Genomic DNA, 20,000 nt, shown 5'->3' on the forward strand with positions numbered 1-20,000 from the left:
AATTTAAACGGTGAGTTATTGCAATCACTGAGAAAACCTGGTCAAGATATTCACCTTAAGGGCATCCGTGCGAGAACTAATGGTCTGTAACACCTAAAAAATCGCATGTTATTGAGCAGTGAATTATTATGTGCCATAATATGATAGGCAGCGCCTAGCGAGTGGTCGACCAGGTTAAAAAGAGGACAGACAAAATTGCCAAATATTATTACTAACAGGAAATAATCAGGATTCATTTCAGTGCAAATCAAATACAACTGGAGCTGGCTAAACTGCACGTCAGAACAGCGTTTGTTACAAGCGTTCTCGTCAAGTGATTTCAAAATATTTGTTAAATAAGTAACCTAAGTTTAACCAGACCACAGAGCTGATAAACAGCTCTCCTAGAGCTGGCCCGAAGAATTAGATATTTTTACTTGTCAAGGAACCAATTGGTTACTTTGCGAGGGGATGTACAGCTTACTGGGGAATCCGAACCCCATTATATTGAGCAATGAAATTCTAATCACCAAAAATAAGCTGCTCTGCTTCAGCATTGGCAGCAGCGGGCGCAAACTCGGGCTACCAGATTGATAGGCGGCTACGCAACCCACTCGTCCAATGAGGAACTTAATAAGCAATGTTTCAGGGCCGAACATTATTCAGAAAGTTTCACAAAAGATACCTGGTTAATCGTGTAATTAGGTTGTAAATATTGTAATAAGCAGGTAGTGTTTCAGTTTGAGTTATGTTTTCTCACATGTAGTTTTTCTATATTGGCTTTGCTGTTTCAATTTTCGCTTACCTTGGGTGTAAGCCTACAAACTACTTTGTTGTTGTTGTTGAGAGGGGTAGGAGAGGTCTATGAAAGGGTCTGAAAAAGGTCTTTGGCGTTGAGTTAAAGATACAAGAATTTTAGGATACGATATTTAAGATTGATTCATTAGAATAAAAATAAATGTAGAAAAACAAATAATGTGCATGTTAAACGGTACAGAAAAATTATTTCTAATGAAATATAGTGTATATTTAAATTTTCGTTGGTGAAACGAGCCTCCGTTCGACCGTAGATTTTAGCACGCTTGAATTTATTTGGTGAATTTAGAGGCTATGTTTCGGTTCAATTATTTAGTGTTTCTGCTTATAACTGAGAATTTATGAACGTGTTTAATTCGTGTCCTTTTTATTTGATCCTTGTAAGTGTATAGGTAGTACTAAGTATGAGTATTAATTATGAAGACCACTTCACGTTAAGTTAGGAATATAATGTTTGCAACTTATGCACGAGGGGAAAATCTTGCACGCGTCCCGAGTAAGCTGGAGGTTGCAACACGCCTTATTCTTTCTTGCATTTCCTTCAAACTTAAATAACGGAGATAGGAATTTACACCCACATTTATTTCTATTCCACACTTAGCAAATTAGTAATTCAAGTTTCATCTTCGAAATTGAATTTTATAATATTCTACATCTGCTCATTACGCTTTTCTATATTTCTATTCGTATCTAGATATTTTTCATGTAACTTTCATGTAAGCTTATATATGGTTAGTCAATTCAAGAGTTTTTATGCTGTATAATGATCGATATTAATGACTGTATTTTTGCACATTTTCCTTACTACTCAATCACTAACGAACTGAGTGAATGATAACATCAAGTATAAGAAAGTATAAAAAAAAGGAGTGAAAAAAAGAGAGACGTTCTGTAAACTGTAAACCAAGAACAACCAAAAACAACGACTAGAGCCCAGGTGAAATCTGGTGAATCATCTCTGGCTGGAAGGTTTCAGCTCTGGAGATAAGTTTGAAAACACAGTAAGTGATTGGATTTAATACTTCCGGGAGAAGTTTTCCAACTATCTTGATTATAAGGCGACAGGTTTATTTCCGGATAGTAATCAGTGAAAGGAATGGAATTAGAGCCATGGATCTCATTCGAGTGATATAAATATATATATATATATATATATATATATATATATATATATATATATATATATATATATATATATATATATATATTATACATTGGTGCGGAGAGAGAGAGGAGAGAGAGAGAGAGAGAGAGAGAGAGAGAGAGAGAGAGAGAGAGAGAGAGAGAGAGGCTGAATGTAGATGCACTAGATGTGCAAGACAATGGTATCATTTTTCCCATTCACGAAGAGAAAAGCCAAATGCATACAAAAAGTACATTACAATAATGGAAGTTCTTTTTTTGACTCATTCTTCAAAAAAAAACGAAACAAATTCTTTCATAAAATTCCTACTCCCTCTGGATAACATACACTATGTATCATGTATTCATTTATTCTATTTTATATTCAGATTTTCCTTTCTTTTACTCTATCGATCCCCCTTCTCTCGCACGACTTCGGCAGCGTATCTCATAATCGTCGTGGCATCACTACTATTCGTCGGTTTGTTTATTAATCTTGACTCGCCCCACTCGCTTTTGGGTTGGAAATACCGGACGATGCAAAAAAGGGAGACTTGATGGGTCTGCCCTTTGTATTCTCACTTACCGTAATTCACTTACTTTGGCCCCTCTCTCTCACAGACTTTTTAATTACATTACTTCCTCTCCCTCTCTCTCTCTCTCTCTCTCTCTCTCTCGTTCTAAGGAGAAAGATTGAAGAGACGTAATCATAAAGATATTTTACAAAACGTAGGACACCAGTTGTCATCTCGGGCGACAGAAGGATATGCATTCCCTTGAAGTTGAATAAGAAAGTACAGCATGGAGTAGAGACTAAAGTAGCCACATTTGCTATATTCAGAATCTAAGGAATGTTCTCTTGTTCCTCAATAAAAGATTCTGCTGACCCAACTTTCAACCTAACCTAACCTATCCTAACCTAACCTAGCAATTTACTAATACTTACTAGAAGCATATTCATCTGCTGCTTCGTATAAGTGACTCACTAGTGTATTTTTGCTATTCAATTCGTAAAGTAAACAAGTCTACGGGCATAACCAGCCCTGTTCCAGGGAATCCCTTCTCTCCCTTACCCCCTTCGGAGGGGGTGGGGAAGTTGGATGAAACCCCATTATAAACCATCTTACGGGTCCCCACTATAACCCTGCCAAGTTTCATGCCTGTCGGATCAGCCGTTTAGCCATGACTGAATGACATACGGACTGGCAGACATAACGCCCATTATAGTACAGTAAGATTTGACAAAAGAAAAAAAAAATTAATACAGGTTTTTTGTTAAAATGCGCTAGAGTCAAAAATAATTTTTTGACACACCATGATTTTCTTACAATTAATTATGTCTACAAAAATTGCGTCTACAAGAAAATAAATATAATTTTTTTCCAATTTCTTGTAGCATTTCCTTCCATGTTTAGCTACTTGACTTTCATTTTTGTAGACATGATTAATTGTAAGAAAATCTACCATCTCATAAATTTTTTTTTCCACTTTTTAGTGCATTTTAACAAAACCATGTTTAAAAAACAATATTTATCTTTTTATCATTTCATGCCATTTTATTTTTGACAGAAATTGTAACCGCTTTATGACTGTAGCTAACGAAAATAATATCCTGTCGAGCCAAAGAAAGTTTGAAAAATCCGCAGTTATCAACCTTTCAACAGAGTCAAAGTAGTAGTGGAAAATCCGAATAGTTTCATACAAATCCTGAGATACTGGGAGAGGTCACAGTGGGGGTCATGAGAGGTCACTGCTGACCTGCTGATCATGTAAAGTTGCATTGTCAGCCCATCGGACGACGGGAACAGGTTGAATATTAAGTTGCAAGTTTTGACCCAGACAGACAGACAGACAGACGCATACACCAAGTTAAGTAAAATCACGCAATAGCCGCTTTGCTTGAACGCATAGAAAATGGAGATGAGAAAACTCACGAATTTCACGGACTTGCTGAGAAAATGGAGAGGAAGAAGGGAGTGACTCAACTATCTCTCAATTACGGGGAGGCGAAATAGAGCGCCTACTAAATTGTCATGGGACGCCAATGTATAGGTCGAGGGGTAACTGAAGTATTCCGAGAGAGAGAGAGAGAGAGAGAGAGAGAGAGAGAGAGAGAGAGAGAGGTGAAAGTCTCGTACCAAAGAGTTGAACATCAAAAGGGAAAAGGAGCAGGCACCACCTTTTCCATTTCAAGGAACGAAGAGAAAAGGGGGATAACTTTTGTGTATTCCCATCAACAACGGTAGGAAGGTCAGGGAAGGGAGCAATAATCGATGGACAAGGCATACGAGGGCATTAAAGGCGAGGCCTTTTAACATCAGCGAACGGCAAAATTTTTGAAGGTTTTTCTGGAACGACCTCCAAATACCATGTACGACATTTATTAACGCACAGTGTGGGCGCTACGCTGTTGCCTCTTCCTAGTAATATATATATATATATATATATATATATATATATATATAATATATATATATATCATATATAAATAGATCTATAATATATATGTTATATAATATATAATATATATATATATGTATATATATATATATATATATATATATATATATAGATAGATATATATATTATATATATATATTTATTTTTCATGAAATATTGTACCGATGAACCTCACATAGATGGATTTTTTTAAGATTAGTTTGGTTATTAAGTTGTGCGTGCGCTCATGCACAATTCATGCGTGAGAGAGAGAGAGAGAGAGAGAGAGAGAGAGAGAGAGAGAGAGAGAGAGAGAGAGTGTACTGGGTGCAAAAATAATTTATTCATAAGACGAGCGAGAATTTTTCGTAGTATATTGTGGCAAAGGGTGAAGGAGAAATATTAAAAAATTCCTCAAACACTTTTTTTTCTTTTTTCATTCTTTTCATGTATTCGCTTTTATGCTTCTGTAATTAACCATTTATCTACATCTATTCAGTGCATTGTTTCACAGCCCTGTTCAAATTCATTATATCTATAAGGTTATGAACGTAAAAATCTGAGAATCGTTTTATTTACTTTTAACTCCAGCGATATATTTCTCACGCACTTATTTGTTTACTCATTATTCCAATGTGTTTAGGCCAATCAAAAGCCTATTGGACGGTCGTAGAAAGAAAGAAAGAATTAAAAATAAAACGAATCTCGAATTCCCAGGGAACAACAATACATCTTTACGGCACTATTCATCTCAGCCACGACGGTCCCTAGAATTTAAATTCCGAGAATTTATGATAAAACGGCCTAATCCTTTTAGAGTTCATCATGATTCACTTGTTCTCGTCAATTGAAACACCCACCGGGATCTGACGGCTTAATTAAGTATAAAGGCAAATGTTATCGTGTTCATTACGAGAGAGAGAGAGAGAGAGAGAGAGAGAGGAGAGAGAGAGAGAGAGAGAGAGAGAGAGAGAGAGAGAGTGTGGCTTTCATAGTGGCTTTCTGGCTCATAGGGTTCATATTTCGATCTTGAATAAGTATGCACAAAACATACTGATCACACTTGTATATTGTAAAGTTACAGTTTTGATAATACCTGACCACATGGAGGTTAGAACTTGTTTCCAAAACAGTATTTACACTGTCATTTTTACACACACACACACACACACACACACACACACAAAGTTGTTTTGATGGAACGCCAATATGTGAATTAGATAATTAAATATTCTAACATTGTTTACTTAAGCATGACCTTCTTCTCATGCGATTCAGCAACCATTTCCCCAAAGAAAGTCTATGCAGTCAGAGAGGTCGATAACATGAGAAGAGGGTCGAGACGGCACCAGGGAAGTCACGCACCGCCGTGAGAAAGTCCTATGCATATTCATAGGTGAGAAAGGTTGGCTCCAGAACAGACACTGATCAAGACTGGATGGACTTCAATCTTTTAAGCTTTATTTGTTCCTGTCCCAAATTTATTTATAATAACACAAATTAAGATGTTTCAAGGATATTAAAGACGCCATTTACACTCCAATGGCTGAATAGAGAAAGACGTTTCATATTAACTACACAGATGGATCACCAGGGGAGTAATTCACCCCTACACAGCATGACAATCACATCCAGGATACTGAGGTCGTTCCATTTTCAAATTTCAGGTGTTCCTCTACACACTTCTTCAAATGCGCTTGAATTATCCATTTCTGTTCACAAAATCATCGTAGGCCAATCTTTCCTATTAAGTACACTGGCTTAGGGTACTCTGCTCTATTTTCGCTTACTTGGGGAGTAACCCTAAAACTAACTTGTTGTTGTTGTTGGGGTGGCAGGAAAGGTCTACGGAAAATCTTCGCGTTGAGTTGAAGACACAGGAATTTTAGGAGAGGATATTTATGATTCAGTCATTAGGACGGAAATGTAGAAGATAAATGTAGTTCTTGTTAAACAATACAGAAAAGTCCTTTCTAATAAAATATAGCGCATTTATTCCAATTTTCGTTGGTGAAACAAGGTTCTATTTGACAGTAGATTTTAGCTCGCGCCCCGAGTAAGCTGGAGGTCGGATCACGCATTGCTTCACCTTCATTAAACTTTTTACCAGTTATACATACCTCCACAATTCTCTCGTTTTCCATGGATAGTTGATTCTATATCTCTTCATATATCACGATTTTTCCTTCTGTAACTAAATTCGCTTTCTTAAAGAGCATGTTGCACACTTTTCCCTCCTACATTCCTACCCAGTTTATCCATTCTCTATTCTCATACCAGACTTGGCCTTTTGTCTTACAATTCCATCCAATATCTCGTATCGTTCACTACGACTTTCTTTTTTGCTCTCTCTCATGCTCACCACTCCGTTTCCACTCCCTGTTCTCGCCTTCCAAAAGTTGCACATATACACCCAGGTGACTAAGATGACCTTAACATGGAATTTTTCAGAAATTCTGTATTCTTCTTCAAGTTCTTGCTCTTGAACCCTAGGCCAGTTTGCATCAATTCTCTCCTACGCTCGTCTCACTTATTTGTTTTTTAAACTCACTAGCCTTAATCAACCTTAAAACTATACTGTTAACGAGCCCTGCTGCCGGCACTGAACTTTCTCTCGTCCTCTCTCTCCTCTCTCTCCTCCTCTCTCTCTCTCCTCTCTCTCTCGTCACTTCTCCTTTCACCATCCCATCCATCAACCTGTTCTTTCATCTGTTCTGTAAAACCTAACATAAGCGTCATCTGACACGCCCCTTTCCTCAAGAATACTTGTATATAGTTTTTCTTTTAAAAGCATGCATTTCCAACAGTCAAGCCCCTTTCCTAACTCATTTGAACGGTATTTTCCCCCATCCTCTTTTGACTCCTACCTTTGTATTAAAATCACCTGGCAAAACCGCGCAAGATGTGGATTCAGACTAACAAAAGTAAGTCTCCTTCTCGCCTTCTTTTCAAATCCTGGTTCATTCACTCAAGATCAGTTTATCTCCCCCCATCCTCAACTACACCCACTTCATCCTCAAAATAATTCATTTGCATTCTAACACAATTTCTTTGATACAGTGAGCCCTACACAATTCACTCTCTGCATCTTACAGCTACCCCAGACTTCACAGATTCACTCACATCCAAAACCTCCGGGTGCATCATTCTGTCTTTTTAAAATTTTTTATACCAGTCCAAGACACGGACTGCACACCCCATGTTCCCGGCCTTTTTGTACCTTAGAAAACTAACAGGGCGGCGAAAATGCTTTTATCTTCCCGAATTCCGTAACCACTACTTACTCCTAAACTATACCCACTTCCGCAGGCAACAGGTATTACTGCTTACTTACTGTACCGTTGCATAACGAACAATAGCATTCTTGCTTGCTAAAGAGAAGTCGAATATGTGAACTTAAAAACTTTTGTACAAAACCCTCCGGTGGGGATATGGGGGAACTAAGATGTACGGATAAAGCGTAAGATTTTAGATATATATATATATATATATATATATATATATATATATATATATATATATATATATATATATATATTATACTATATATATATATACTACATACATATAGCGCTTGACAGCAGGCAATAGTAGGCAGGCATTGTTTGAACCGTAATATCATCGCAGAAAAAAAGCAAGAGCCTATTTGGAATCCTCTTGAAAAGTTCTATAAGAATTAGGCTTTCTTTTTTCTCTACGAATACTAATAAAGAAGTTAGCTTGGCGGATATCCGGTCGTATATCTGGATCAAAACGGCTATAACATCTACACATATGGTCCGACTTTGGATCAATTCGGTCCGGTAGTTTCGCCGTCTATAGCGAACATACATACACACATCCATAATTTAAACACCATCCTCTATTAAATCTACATAATATGATCCGATTTTGGATCCATAGGTCCAGTAGTTTCGCCGTCTATAGCGAACATACATACATACGTACCTAATAACCCGACCGTCAGCCTTATATGTGAGGCATATAGATACACACACACACACAATGTCTTCTTTGCTGAACGAAGTTACTCCTCTAGTTGCAATGAAAAACAGAAACAGAACGACATCCCCATCAGCACACAAAATGTAAATACGTCCGACTTATGACTGCGAGGAAACAGGGGAATAAAATGGGATGCTCCAAATATCCCCGAATTTCCGATACCTGACCCCTCACGCGACCTAACCAATTTCTTACCAATTTCCGATAAAATTGGCATGTTTTCCAGCTGCTGCTATTTTGCTTAATCCTTACCAACAGCTGGGAAGGTTTAGCGTTGGAGTTTCTTTATTTCGTATTTTGAACAGGACATTTGAAAAAAAAAATGTTCACTAACCAAAACAAAAATCAGTAGCTTTATATAAAGAAAAATAGCAACCTGACAAAATAATCCAGAAGAGTAATTTAAAATTCTAAATCATCGGAATGCTATCGTGGTTACTTAATCACGAGAGAAACGCTCTTCCTCACGCTGGCAAAAAGGCCGGAAATTCTAAAAGAAAAAAAAAAAAAAAAAAAAAAAAAATTAGGCAACGATGCTTTCGCGGGAAAATGGGAAGTTTTGGCATGACCGAATTCTGGTTTCCAACAAACGCCTGAAATATATATAGCAGACAATTCATGCACATTTCAGTGCTTCCAGAGGTCGACGGGAGTGAAAAAACAAAACACGCCGAAGACTTATTGCAATATTTAGCTACTGTTGCACAAGAGATCAAGAGGTGGAGAGAAATGGGGTTTATGATCAAGGACTCCATTCCTCCACTGACGAAAAAAATTCTATTTTCAAACGTCATGTAAACACGAACCTCTTCTGCTCAAATGAAAATGCAGCAGTACATTAGATTAAACGTCTCGTTAGTCTGAAATATATATGAAAAATAATGTAATAGACTAAAGATTTTTATTTCCACCGAAATATAGGCATTAATTTTTATATAAATACCTATTTCAACATGGCACTGCCTTTGACAAATACTGCAGAAAATGCATTTGGTGTCACCTTATTTGCCTCACTTGCCATCTATGGCCATAGTTGACACTTAATGCATTTGGCGTCACCTTATTTGTCTCACTTGCCAACTACATTAACTTTTGCAATGCCGGAAACATGGCCTGCAAGTGTCTATTACGTGACACAAGCACCGACGCACTTGTACCTGCTAGTGGCTCAGGTCATAAATCGATAGGGCTTGACAGGCTTTTTCTGGTAGGACCAAGGAAAGGCGACTCTCGACGAATTTCAGTTGTCTATTTGACCTCAAGCAAATGTATCTGATTTTCTGTTCACATCAAATAGCTAATTCTGGATATAAAGACTCCAAATACACAGAAAAAATTACCAATGTAGTCCTGTATTCTGTCTTCCGTGGTTCGAGCCCACGAGACGACGAACTTATCATCAACTGAAAATATTCCACTCAGGTTAAAATACTATAAACAAAAATATGTTAGTTTAGAGCGAATGGGATATTAAAGGACATTTGTAGCTTAATGCTTGTTTATGAATCACGGTGATGTGATCAGTTCAGATAGAAACACGAGAATTTCGTTGTAAATAGACATAAATGTGACAGAGATAAAATAGAAGAACTGATTATATTTTTTTGTTTAGCTACAAACAACTATTCAGAACATTCCTCGTCCAGACCGAAAGTTCATCTAAACAATTATTTTAAAAGTTATAGTAACAAAAAAATTAGCTTTCAGAGATTTGACCTACATTTCTAATAAATAAGGATTTCCTAACATTATAAATTGTTATTTCTTAAAATCAAGCAGCGAAAAAAACAATAACAAAGTCTTTCTGGACCTTCACAATTTACGATAACTTCATTACTTACTAGGCCTGAGTTTCAACAAAGGAAACAAAGCCATGATCCAATCCTGTTGTTTACACTTTCTATATCAGCAATTATCTGAACCTACAGATTTCCCACAATCTTACGTTACAGGGAACACATTTTAGAAGCCAGAAAAACAATCATTATGCCCCTGAGTTAGAACTACATCAACAATAGACTTTTTATTGTTTTATATACAACGCATCATCAGACCTCCAGCTTACTTGGGTGCGTGCTAAAGTTTCACCAACGAATGTTGAAATAAATGCGCTACATTTTATTAGAAATAATTGTTTCATACTGCTTAACCTGCACATGATTTATTTTTCACATTTTCATTCTAATAAACAAATCATAAATATCCCATCCTAAAGTTCCTGTATCTTTAACTCAACGCGAAACACCTTTTTCAGACCTTTTCATGCTTTTCCATAGGGCTTTCCTATCCCCCAACAAGAACAACAAGACAAAGTAGTTTGTAGGCTTACTTCCCAAGTAAACAAAATAATTAACAAGTACACATGAATATGAAATCAGATACAATAATAATTTAATCAATATGGAAGTCTGACCTAAAGACTATGAAGCTATTCGCTACGTGTAAAGCTTAAGGATTTGTTTACATGTATTGCCACAGATCATGCTGCCTCTCGTATTTCAACCTAAAAACTTGTCATCGTCTGGCAAAAGCTCACACTTCCATTAAAACTGGACTAGGCACATCTCGTTACCATTACCATAGGTGGAATTATGAAAACACACACTCACGCAAAAATATACAATATATATATATATATATATATATATATATATATATATATATATATATATATATATATATATATATATATATATATAATATAAAATACACACACATGCAGCGTGGCCATAATGTCCAGTTCCATTACAAGCAATAAATACCTGTAATGGTACTGGGCCTTTATGGACACCCTGTATATACACCCACCTTACATACTAGTATAGAAAATGTCATATACATTGTTCAACGTACATGAGAACGAATCAGTTCAAAGTCAGTTTTTGTTTGATAAAGTCATTTTGGAATATTAAAGCTTCGAGCTCCTCGCCTATAAACGAAAAGCTGTATATTATAAATCCAGGCGCAGTTTCCATCCTTCGTCCTACGAACGTATTTCCAGGCACCAGCAGCAATATATATTCAAATTAAGTGATGATTTTTCGCTTGACCCTGAAACACACACTGATTTTTATGCCCACATTTTTTCTCTCTTCCGGAGTGCAATTTAGTCACGATTAAACAAATATCGCTTTAATGATTCGCGATCCATTTTTAGTTAGCTCTCAGTCTCATTAAGGAACGGTTTTTACGCTCAAGTTATCTACAAGAATAATCCCTTTTCCTCAGAGATTAAACGTAATTAATGGAAGTTATGCGCCATTGTAACCAAACTTGTGTTTATGCACGCGCTTGATATATATATATATATATATATATATATATATATATATATATATATATATATATATTATATATAGTATATATATAGTTTGCGTGTGTGTGTGTGTGAGAGAGAGAGAGAGAGAGAGAGAGAGAGAGAGAGAGAGAGAGAGAGAGAGAGAGAGAGAATGCATTTTCTTAGACATGCAAATGCTTATATTTACTTTGGTGCATCTATTTCGTACTCTCTGTGATAATTCCATGACCATTATCTGGAAACTACTGAGTCAAGGATGAACCCAATCCTCTGCTGAACGTATTCATATCTTCTGTCTGAATTAGTTACGGTAAACTATTATACTTTGATTGACTTAGCAAGGCGTGATCTGACCTCCAGTTTACTAGGTGCGTTTGCTAAAATCTACGGTTAAATAGAACGTTGTTTCACCTACGAAAATAAAAATAAATACGCTATATTCTATTTTTTATAATTTTTCTGTACTGTTTAATATACAGATATATATTTTTTACATTTTCATTCTAATAAATAAACTATAAATATCCTATACTAAAATTCCTGTATGTTTAACTCGACGCAAAACACCTTTTTCAGACCTTTTTAGGCTTCCCCCAACAGCAAGAACAACATCAACAACAAAGTAGTTTGTAGGCTTACTCCCCGAGGAAGAGAAAATAAATTACAATACACAGAGATACTTAGTTTCAGGTTGATTTCTCATGACTCATGATTCAGGTTCAAGTTAGAATAATGAGTATTTCTAAGTTCTATGTGGCATCCATTTCTGTTACATGGCCATGGCTACTAACCATTTTTCAGTTCCTGGCTCGAGTTCAAGTCTTGATTCAAGTCACGGGTCGAGTCTAATTCCTGGCGTGAGTTTTACGTCAGCTCAGAGCTCAGCTCCTATTCGGTTTCCCAGACAAAATGTATTTCTTGATTAAGTAAGTTTCTGATTGGAATTTAATTCCTTATTCGCATTTCATTCAGAATAGATTTCGGGTACCGGCGTGCGTTCAATTTCTTACTTGCGGTTAGAGTTTTAGCATGATACCTGTCGAGTTGAATGCAAAGTACAGTTCGGTGACTGATGTAGTATTTTGTTACAGGTTCAAATTCTAGATAGACGAAGGTTCCCCAAACAGAATGATCTTATATCTCATGAACAATGAATACGTTTAAATCGTATATAATATCTCGTAAGATATATTATCCCTTTCATAATAATATGTCATATAATTAACCAAAAATATATGCCATAACACTTTTCTATTATGTCATATCAACCGAAAAAGAGTTCATATCGTTCAAAATATGAACGATTAATTTGAAAAGTGCAAACCACGTAGATTAAAAATTTACACAATATACTACAAGTCAGATTCCACATTACTCGGAGAGTACAGACATATTATGCCTTCCTAAACCTGATCTACCACGAGTCAACCAAGGGGCCTATGAAAGGTTTCGGTTCTGGCCTCGAATTCGAGTGGGGGAAAAAAGAGAGAGAGATGGGGCTCCCCTCTCCACAAAAGTTACATTTCTATCTCACCCCAAAACCTAATCACTTGTTGCCAGTCAAGGGAGACGCCCTCCCGTTAAGTTTCGTAAAAACCCACACGTACATTTTAACAAACGGACGAGCGAATCGATACCCGAACAGATACACAAACAAAGCAATCGATCTAAAAAAAAACATAGACCCTTTCAACTTGGCTGTCGGAGGCAATCTCATATAACAGGACAAGTGGCAGAGAGAGAGAGAGAGAGAGAGAGAGAGAGAGAGAGAGAGAGAGAGAGAGACATTCCCACAAAAAATATATATCATCCTAGAAACCTGTTTATTACGAGAAGCGAAACGACTTTCCCAATTTAGGAAGCCCATTCAATCTGCATTCTCATATATAAATAAACTGATAACTCAAGCTTCCATGTGTGAGTATTTGCTCTGCGATACTCGATCTGGCCGGAAACAGGTACTTGAATTAAAAGGGGTCGCAGTAAAAGTAATATACCTTCCCAGAGAGAGAGAGAGAGAGGAGAGACCGAGAGGAGAGAGAGAGAGAGAGAGAGAGAGAGAACTCAGGGACTTCATAAACGTGAAATTTTCAAAAAGGTCCGGGTCCTGTACAATTGTGTGTGTGTGTGTATGTGACAGAGAGAGAGAGAGAGAGAGAGAGAAATCAGAGATTTCATAAAGTCAAGAATTAAAAAAGTTCCTGTTCCTGCGTAACTGAGTGAGAGAGAGAGAGAGAGAGAGAGAGAGAGAGAGAGAGAGAGAGAGAGAGAGAGATTACGTTTGACTTTTGACAACACAGGCCAAGGGAGCACTTAACTCTGATTCATTTAAAAAGTTTATTCGTGTGACTTGTGTAAAAAAAAAAAAAAGGTACATTAACAACGATTATCACTGTTTCCTGAAATCCCACAGCAACCCCCCCCCCCTTCTCCCACCCCTCATCCCCTGAAAAAAGAAGTACATCCGCAATTATCAGAATGCATTTACTCTTCGGGATGAGGGCATTACTTCCGGCAACAGAGAGATCTAAAACTGTACAAACTCTTCAGGGTCTTTACCTGGCAAAGGGAGAAAGACCAAACAAATGGCTGACACGTTTTCACAGACATTGAATAACGAGAAAAAGAGAAGAGAAAGTTCGATATACTGATAATACTGATAATTTTTTTTTTCCTCGTGAAATGTAAATAAATTTGCCTATAGCACTGTCAGTCAACGCACAGAGGAACATAAAATATATAGATTGAATGGTAAGGTAACTAACTGTGCCTTATATCAATAATCTGGATTAGAATCTATGGAGGAAGAAAGTTTTTTTTATGGGTTACTTGGAGAGTAAGTCTACAAACTATTTTGTTGTTGTTGTTCTTCTTCTTCTTCCTGTCGTTGTTCTTGTTTAGGTGTGTAGGAAGGCACCTTAGCAAAGCCTAAAAGGTTCTGAAAAAGGTGCTTTGCGCAAACTTAAACATACAGGAATTTTTAGGATGTGATATTTATGATTGTGAAGAAAAATTACTTCTAATAAAATATAGCATATTTACTTTAATTTCGTTGGTGAAACAACGCTCTATTTGACCGTAGATTGCAAGCACGTGCCACGAGTAAGCTAGAGGTCGGATCACGCCTTGTATTGTTATAAAAACCGGAGGCCCATTTTACGTTCAATTTTTAAGTCCTTCGTTTCCATCATTTCCGCGTCGTTACATTAACATAATTATTTCCTACCATTATGTTTATTAGCCCTCTGTTTTTATGCTACGTATTTTCTTTCCTAAGGAAACAGTACAATGCATCTTGGTATCGGAAACACGGGGCAAAGGGTCATTGCTCAACACTTTTTCTTGCCGCTGCTATGGGAAATCGATGAGCATGCATCAGCTCCCGTCTTGCTCTCTCATTCATTTGCCCGTGTGGGGATAACACTGAAAGTTCCTCTTTCCTACCTGTTCTTTGAATGTGATGCACACACACACACACACTCACACACACACACACACACACATATATATATATATATATATATATACTATATATATATATATATATTATATATATATATATTTTAATTTATTCTTTCTCCTTCCAACGTCATTTGTCAATCCATCGTTCCAGCTACTAGATCCTAGCAACTTTCATTGTAGGTCCAAGCCCTCTAAATCATTGCTACACCTTTTAACCTAAATCTGGCTTTACATTAAACAGCAATCTCAAAAATGTATTCTTCATATTCTGCCCATGAACCTTTTTACCTTAGCCCAGTTCTCCCCAAACTACTTTTTCTCAACGAAGTTTATTCATTTATTTTCTCCAGATACCCTATCCTGTGTCACTCTGACTACTACTTACTAATCTTTCTGTAACTTCAAACTCATCAGCATGATCTATTCTTTGTCATTTCAGTCACCCCTTTCTCTTATTTCCCAACCTTTTCATCACTTCATTGCCTTGCCACCTGCTCCTTTCCATCCTCCTCGTTTTCATCTGTTTGGAAAGTGCTCCTACGCATCTCATGTCATTAAAGTCTCTTGGTCAAACCTACCATTCGTAATAAGAGCGACTCTGGCGTATATATAGGTCTCTTCCCATGACACTGACTCAACCTTTCCCTTTACCGTTTCTTTTCAGCAGATAATCAGATAAGATTCGGGAGATACTCCTCTTTTCGCCCTTACATCCTTCAACCCACACTTCTCACCAGCTGCGAGCTAACTACGAAAGTTGAAAAAGTCTCCCATCAGCATTTTCCTTCTCCAAGAATTTATACTTCTGAAGAATGGCCTTTTTAAAACCAATCGAATATTCCAGACAATCAAGTTCGTTTTGATGATTAAATCTCTTGAGGCAGCCCTAAACAAAATAAAAATGTGTAGCATACACGAACGAGCATAAACATATGAATATTTCAATTAGGCGCCAGTGCGAGAGCAATATGATTTCCAGTTCATTACACACACACACACACACACACCACACACACACACATATATATTATATATATATATATATATATATATATATATATATATATATATATATATATATACTATAGACAATTCTGTTGCTCTTGCACCCGCTCCCAAATGAGAGAGATAAACTCAGAATAATAAGAGGCTCAAAACACATGAAGAGAACTTACTTGGCATTCATATGTGCCTGCATCTTCCAGCTCGACGTACTTGATGGCAAGAGTCCACTCAGTGCTGCCCTCTGGATGATGGACACTGAACCTCTCCTCTTGGGTGTAGGTCAAGCTGCCAGATGTAAGAATGTGCCAATCCCTTCGCCGCACCCATGATACCTGCGGCAGATACTGTTCGTCGTGCGTGAGAAGAAGAAGTGTTGTTGTACATTGCCTCGAATGCGGAAGAACTATACATTGCTACAAAGCAAAATTTCATTCATTTATATCATGAAACATCTCATAATACATTTGACGAAGCATTAGCGGTATTTCGTACTGGTATAAGTTCCTTGTTTTGATTTTGTGTTTAGAGAGAAATTAGAATTGCATCTATACAAATTTATGATGAATATTTGAAGGGTATGTTGTATTTGCAGGATCACACAGTTTCCATAGGGAGAAAGAAGTACATAAACCCAAAAGCTCACTTCACCAAAAAAACAAAACAAAAAATAAATAAACAAAAAATGAATAAATAAATCGGTCACGTCAAAATCACTCATGATCCCCAGACTAAAAAGTAGAATTGAGGCATCGTCATAAATGACTTCGAGGGTGATAAAGGTCGACAAATAATAAAAAAAAATAAAAATAAAAAGTTCTGAATGAAGATACGACATAGTTCGTAAGTATCAAGGCACTTGGAGAGGTCAACCTCGTCTGGTGCGAAGGTTATCATGGCCCTCAGATCAATACAGCAGTCACAGAGCTATCAGAAGACATCCCACTTCAAGATAAGCCTGCCCTCTCTCTCTCTCTCTCTCTCTCTCTCTCTCTCTCTCTCTCTCTCTCTCTCTCACTTCGACAGCCTCAGCAGTAAAAAGCTGACGATATTAAGAGGAGTTTTCTCATTTTTCCTTTCCATCTGTCCTTTCAAACGGAAGGGAAATACTGGGGAATTGTTGTTAATTGCTCCAAGACTCATCTCAAATGGTATTTTAATGGGTTGGGAGTTACTTACAAGTCGAGGGTATCAAAGTGAGATTTCTTATTTCCGTTTTATCTTTCGAAGAATACGCACAGAAGGGTTGAAAGTTCAGATATCGCTTCTGATTGGTTGAGAAATCGCTTTTAATGGGGTTTTAATGGCTCGGGATTCGCGTGTTTGAACTGATGATATTAAAATGAGTTTTTTTTTTTCTTTTCTTTCCTCCCTCCTGAGTTGGCTCGACGCGAGGAAGCGGAGGGTAGCTAACTGCCGGGGATTTGCCTGTCATTGGCCGAGGACTCACCTTTAATAGAATTCAGTCCTATGAAATAACGATGTCCAAAAGAGGCGAAAGCCTCGAGTGGCAGACCAGAAGGAGACGCAGGACAAAAGATGCGAAAAAAAATAAATAAGAATGACATCAAAATGCTATGCCGAGTTTAAGAATGAAAGGCTAATGTTCAAATGTTGCAATTAAATCAAAGGATTTCAGAGAACCACTTGATAAGGTAACTCCAGAAAGGAATAATTGCTTTGCATGGGTTAAGCAACTTCAAATGCCTTAAAGGTATTATGGTGTTCAAGCAAATTCAGTAGGTTGAAGAGTAGCCAATAATTACTTTCATGTAATTAAGAATAGCTTTTAAAGATTTACTAAAGCGCTAGTAAGGCGATGTGGAACGGCTGAGATGCTACCGATATAATCGGCTTACAACTGATGGAGGCAACTAACGATAAGAATTCATTTGATTACAAATCGATTTTGAAGTTAATTTATGGCCAGAACAATTAATTTTTACTTGTTATAAGATCACGTTTTCCATTTCAATTCAACCGATAACTAATTCTGAACCACCAGTGGTTGAAAAAGTATTAGACAGAATGTAAACGGTTAACTTACCATTGAGTTGAGTAAGGATTACTTGTAATTTTTTAATAGGAATAAAATTTAATGGGCCACTAATGGTCTTACGAGTATCTTTTAATAGCCATTAAAAAGGTTAAGGAATAAGTTTAACTAAGGAAACCGCAGCAATATTTTTAGGGGTCGGTTTTATAATTACCTACCAACATAGCTCAGGAGTTTTATTCTTCTTATTTACATAAATGACGAGTTTGTTGAGATTTCATTCCTAAAAGCGACCAATTCTAGGATGTTTTAGTGACGGGAGTTTTATTAAATTTCATTGAATGAAAAATAATAGAAGCTGAATCCAAGTTGAAGAACCATTTTACATTCTGCAAGCGTTATTAACAGAACCAAATGTATTATCAATAACGCTGAAAAGGTCGTCTAATCAAAGCAATCCTGCATCCATTGCACGAGCGGGTTGTGTACTCGCCTACCAGTCTGGTAGCCGAGTTTGCTCCCCGCTGCCGCCAATGCGAAACCAGATGAATTTATTTCTGGTGCTTAGAAATTCCTTTTTCGATGTAATGTGGTTCGGATCCCACAATAAGCTGCAGGTCCCGTTCTAAGTAATGAATCGGTTCCTAGCCACGTAAGTAACAAAAATTTTAATCGTTCGGACCAGCCCTAGGAGAGCTGTTAGTCAGTTCAGTGGTCTGGTTAAACTAAGAAATATATATATATATATATATATATATATATATATATATATAATATATATATATATATATCTGTGCATTTAGAGTGGTATGTATCTGTCTTCATCAATTATTCTCAACAGCAAATTGTTAGGCATTGCGACAGGCTTGACAGAGGAAAACGCTGGCGTCAAAGATAGCGACTCTCTCCTATTCATGAGTCTGAATTTTATATCTATTCCTTTTCAAGAAAATAAAAAAAAAGTAAACAAACAATGTGCCGAAGAACCAAGTTTTCTGTACAGCGTATATAATATGCTGCAGTGTGAAACGCTCATCGACGACCTGGCAGCGCTCAGCTGCTCCCCAGATGCTGTCAAATGAAAATGCGTCGGTAGCTATCACGTCTACGTAGAGGTGTCAGACGCACGATCCATGACTGACCTTAATCGTAAATCAACTGAAAACTACTGAGGAGGCTAGAGGGCTGCAATTTGGTATGTTTGGTGATTGAAAGGTGGTTAATCAACATACCAAATTGGCTGTCCTCTGTCCTCAATAGTTTGAAAGATCTGAGAACGGACAGACAAACAACCATCTCAATAGTTTTCTTTTGCAGAAAACCAACAAAAAGGCTAAATATGTCTAACGCGCAAAAGAAGCAACGATGCTCGGAATTTAAAAGGACTCAAGCCGAAGTGTAAAATAAAACTAAACGAAAACTTTCTCGATTTTTTAAAGGAATTTTTATCCCCCATGAATCATCTTGTTTTCAGAAGCTGCGAACGAAGACATTTTATAAGTAATCCTTTATTTTTTAATTTTTTTTTGTATTTTATAACCCAGTTTCCTATCTTCCCTGACGGAAAAATTAGGGAAAAAGATTCATGTTGCAAAAACTTTTATTGAGAGGGATAAAAAAAAAAGGGTGGGGGGGGGGGGGGGGGGGCGAGGATGTGGGAAACATTATGAGTTTATGAGCTCCTTAACTTAGAAATTCAAATTCCTCGAATTTTCAAAATAAGAAAATATTTTCTTCTGGTGACTGACGGAGAGTGAGGTGTCCCATAAAACTGAAAGTAGCAAATGGAAAAAAATCATAGATTTTCCCGATAAGACTCGAAAATACTTTAAAAAAAGAGAGTTGGTTTTTATTTTTTTTTCTTATTTCAGGCAACGCCAA

General features: G+C 36.9%; 1 protein-coding gene across 2 annotated transcripts in view; it reads right to left on the bottom strand.

The window, feature by feature from the left end:
- LOC135220497 (hemicentin-1-like) overlaps positions 1-20,000 on the bottom strand; it is a 669,901-nt gene that overhangs the window by 27,849 nt on the left and 622,052 nt on the right. For both annotated transcript variants that reach the window (XM_064257637.1, XM_064257636.1), the window contains one exon: positions 16,297-16,470. In XM_064257637.1, coding sequence (XP_064113707.1) covers positions 16,297-16,470 — 174 coding nt within the window. The remainder of the gene's footprint in view (positions 1-16,296; positions 16,471-20,000) is intronic.

This window comes from Macrobrachium nipponense, chromosome 2, assembly GCF_015104395.2.
Source record: "Macrobrachium nipponense isolate FS-2020 chromosome 2, ASM1510439v2, whole genome shotgun sequence".
In the NCBI taxonomy this organism is placed as follows: Eukaryota; Metazoa; Arthropoda; class Malacostraca; order Decapoda; family Palaemonidae; genus Macrobrachium; species Macrobrachium nipponense.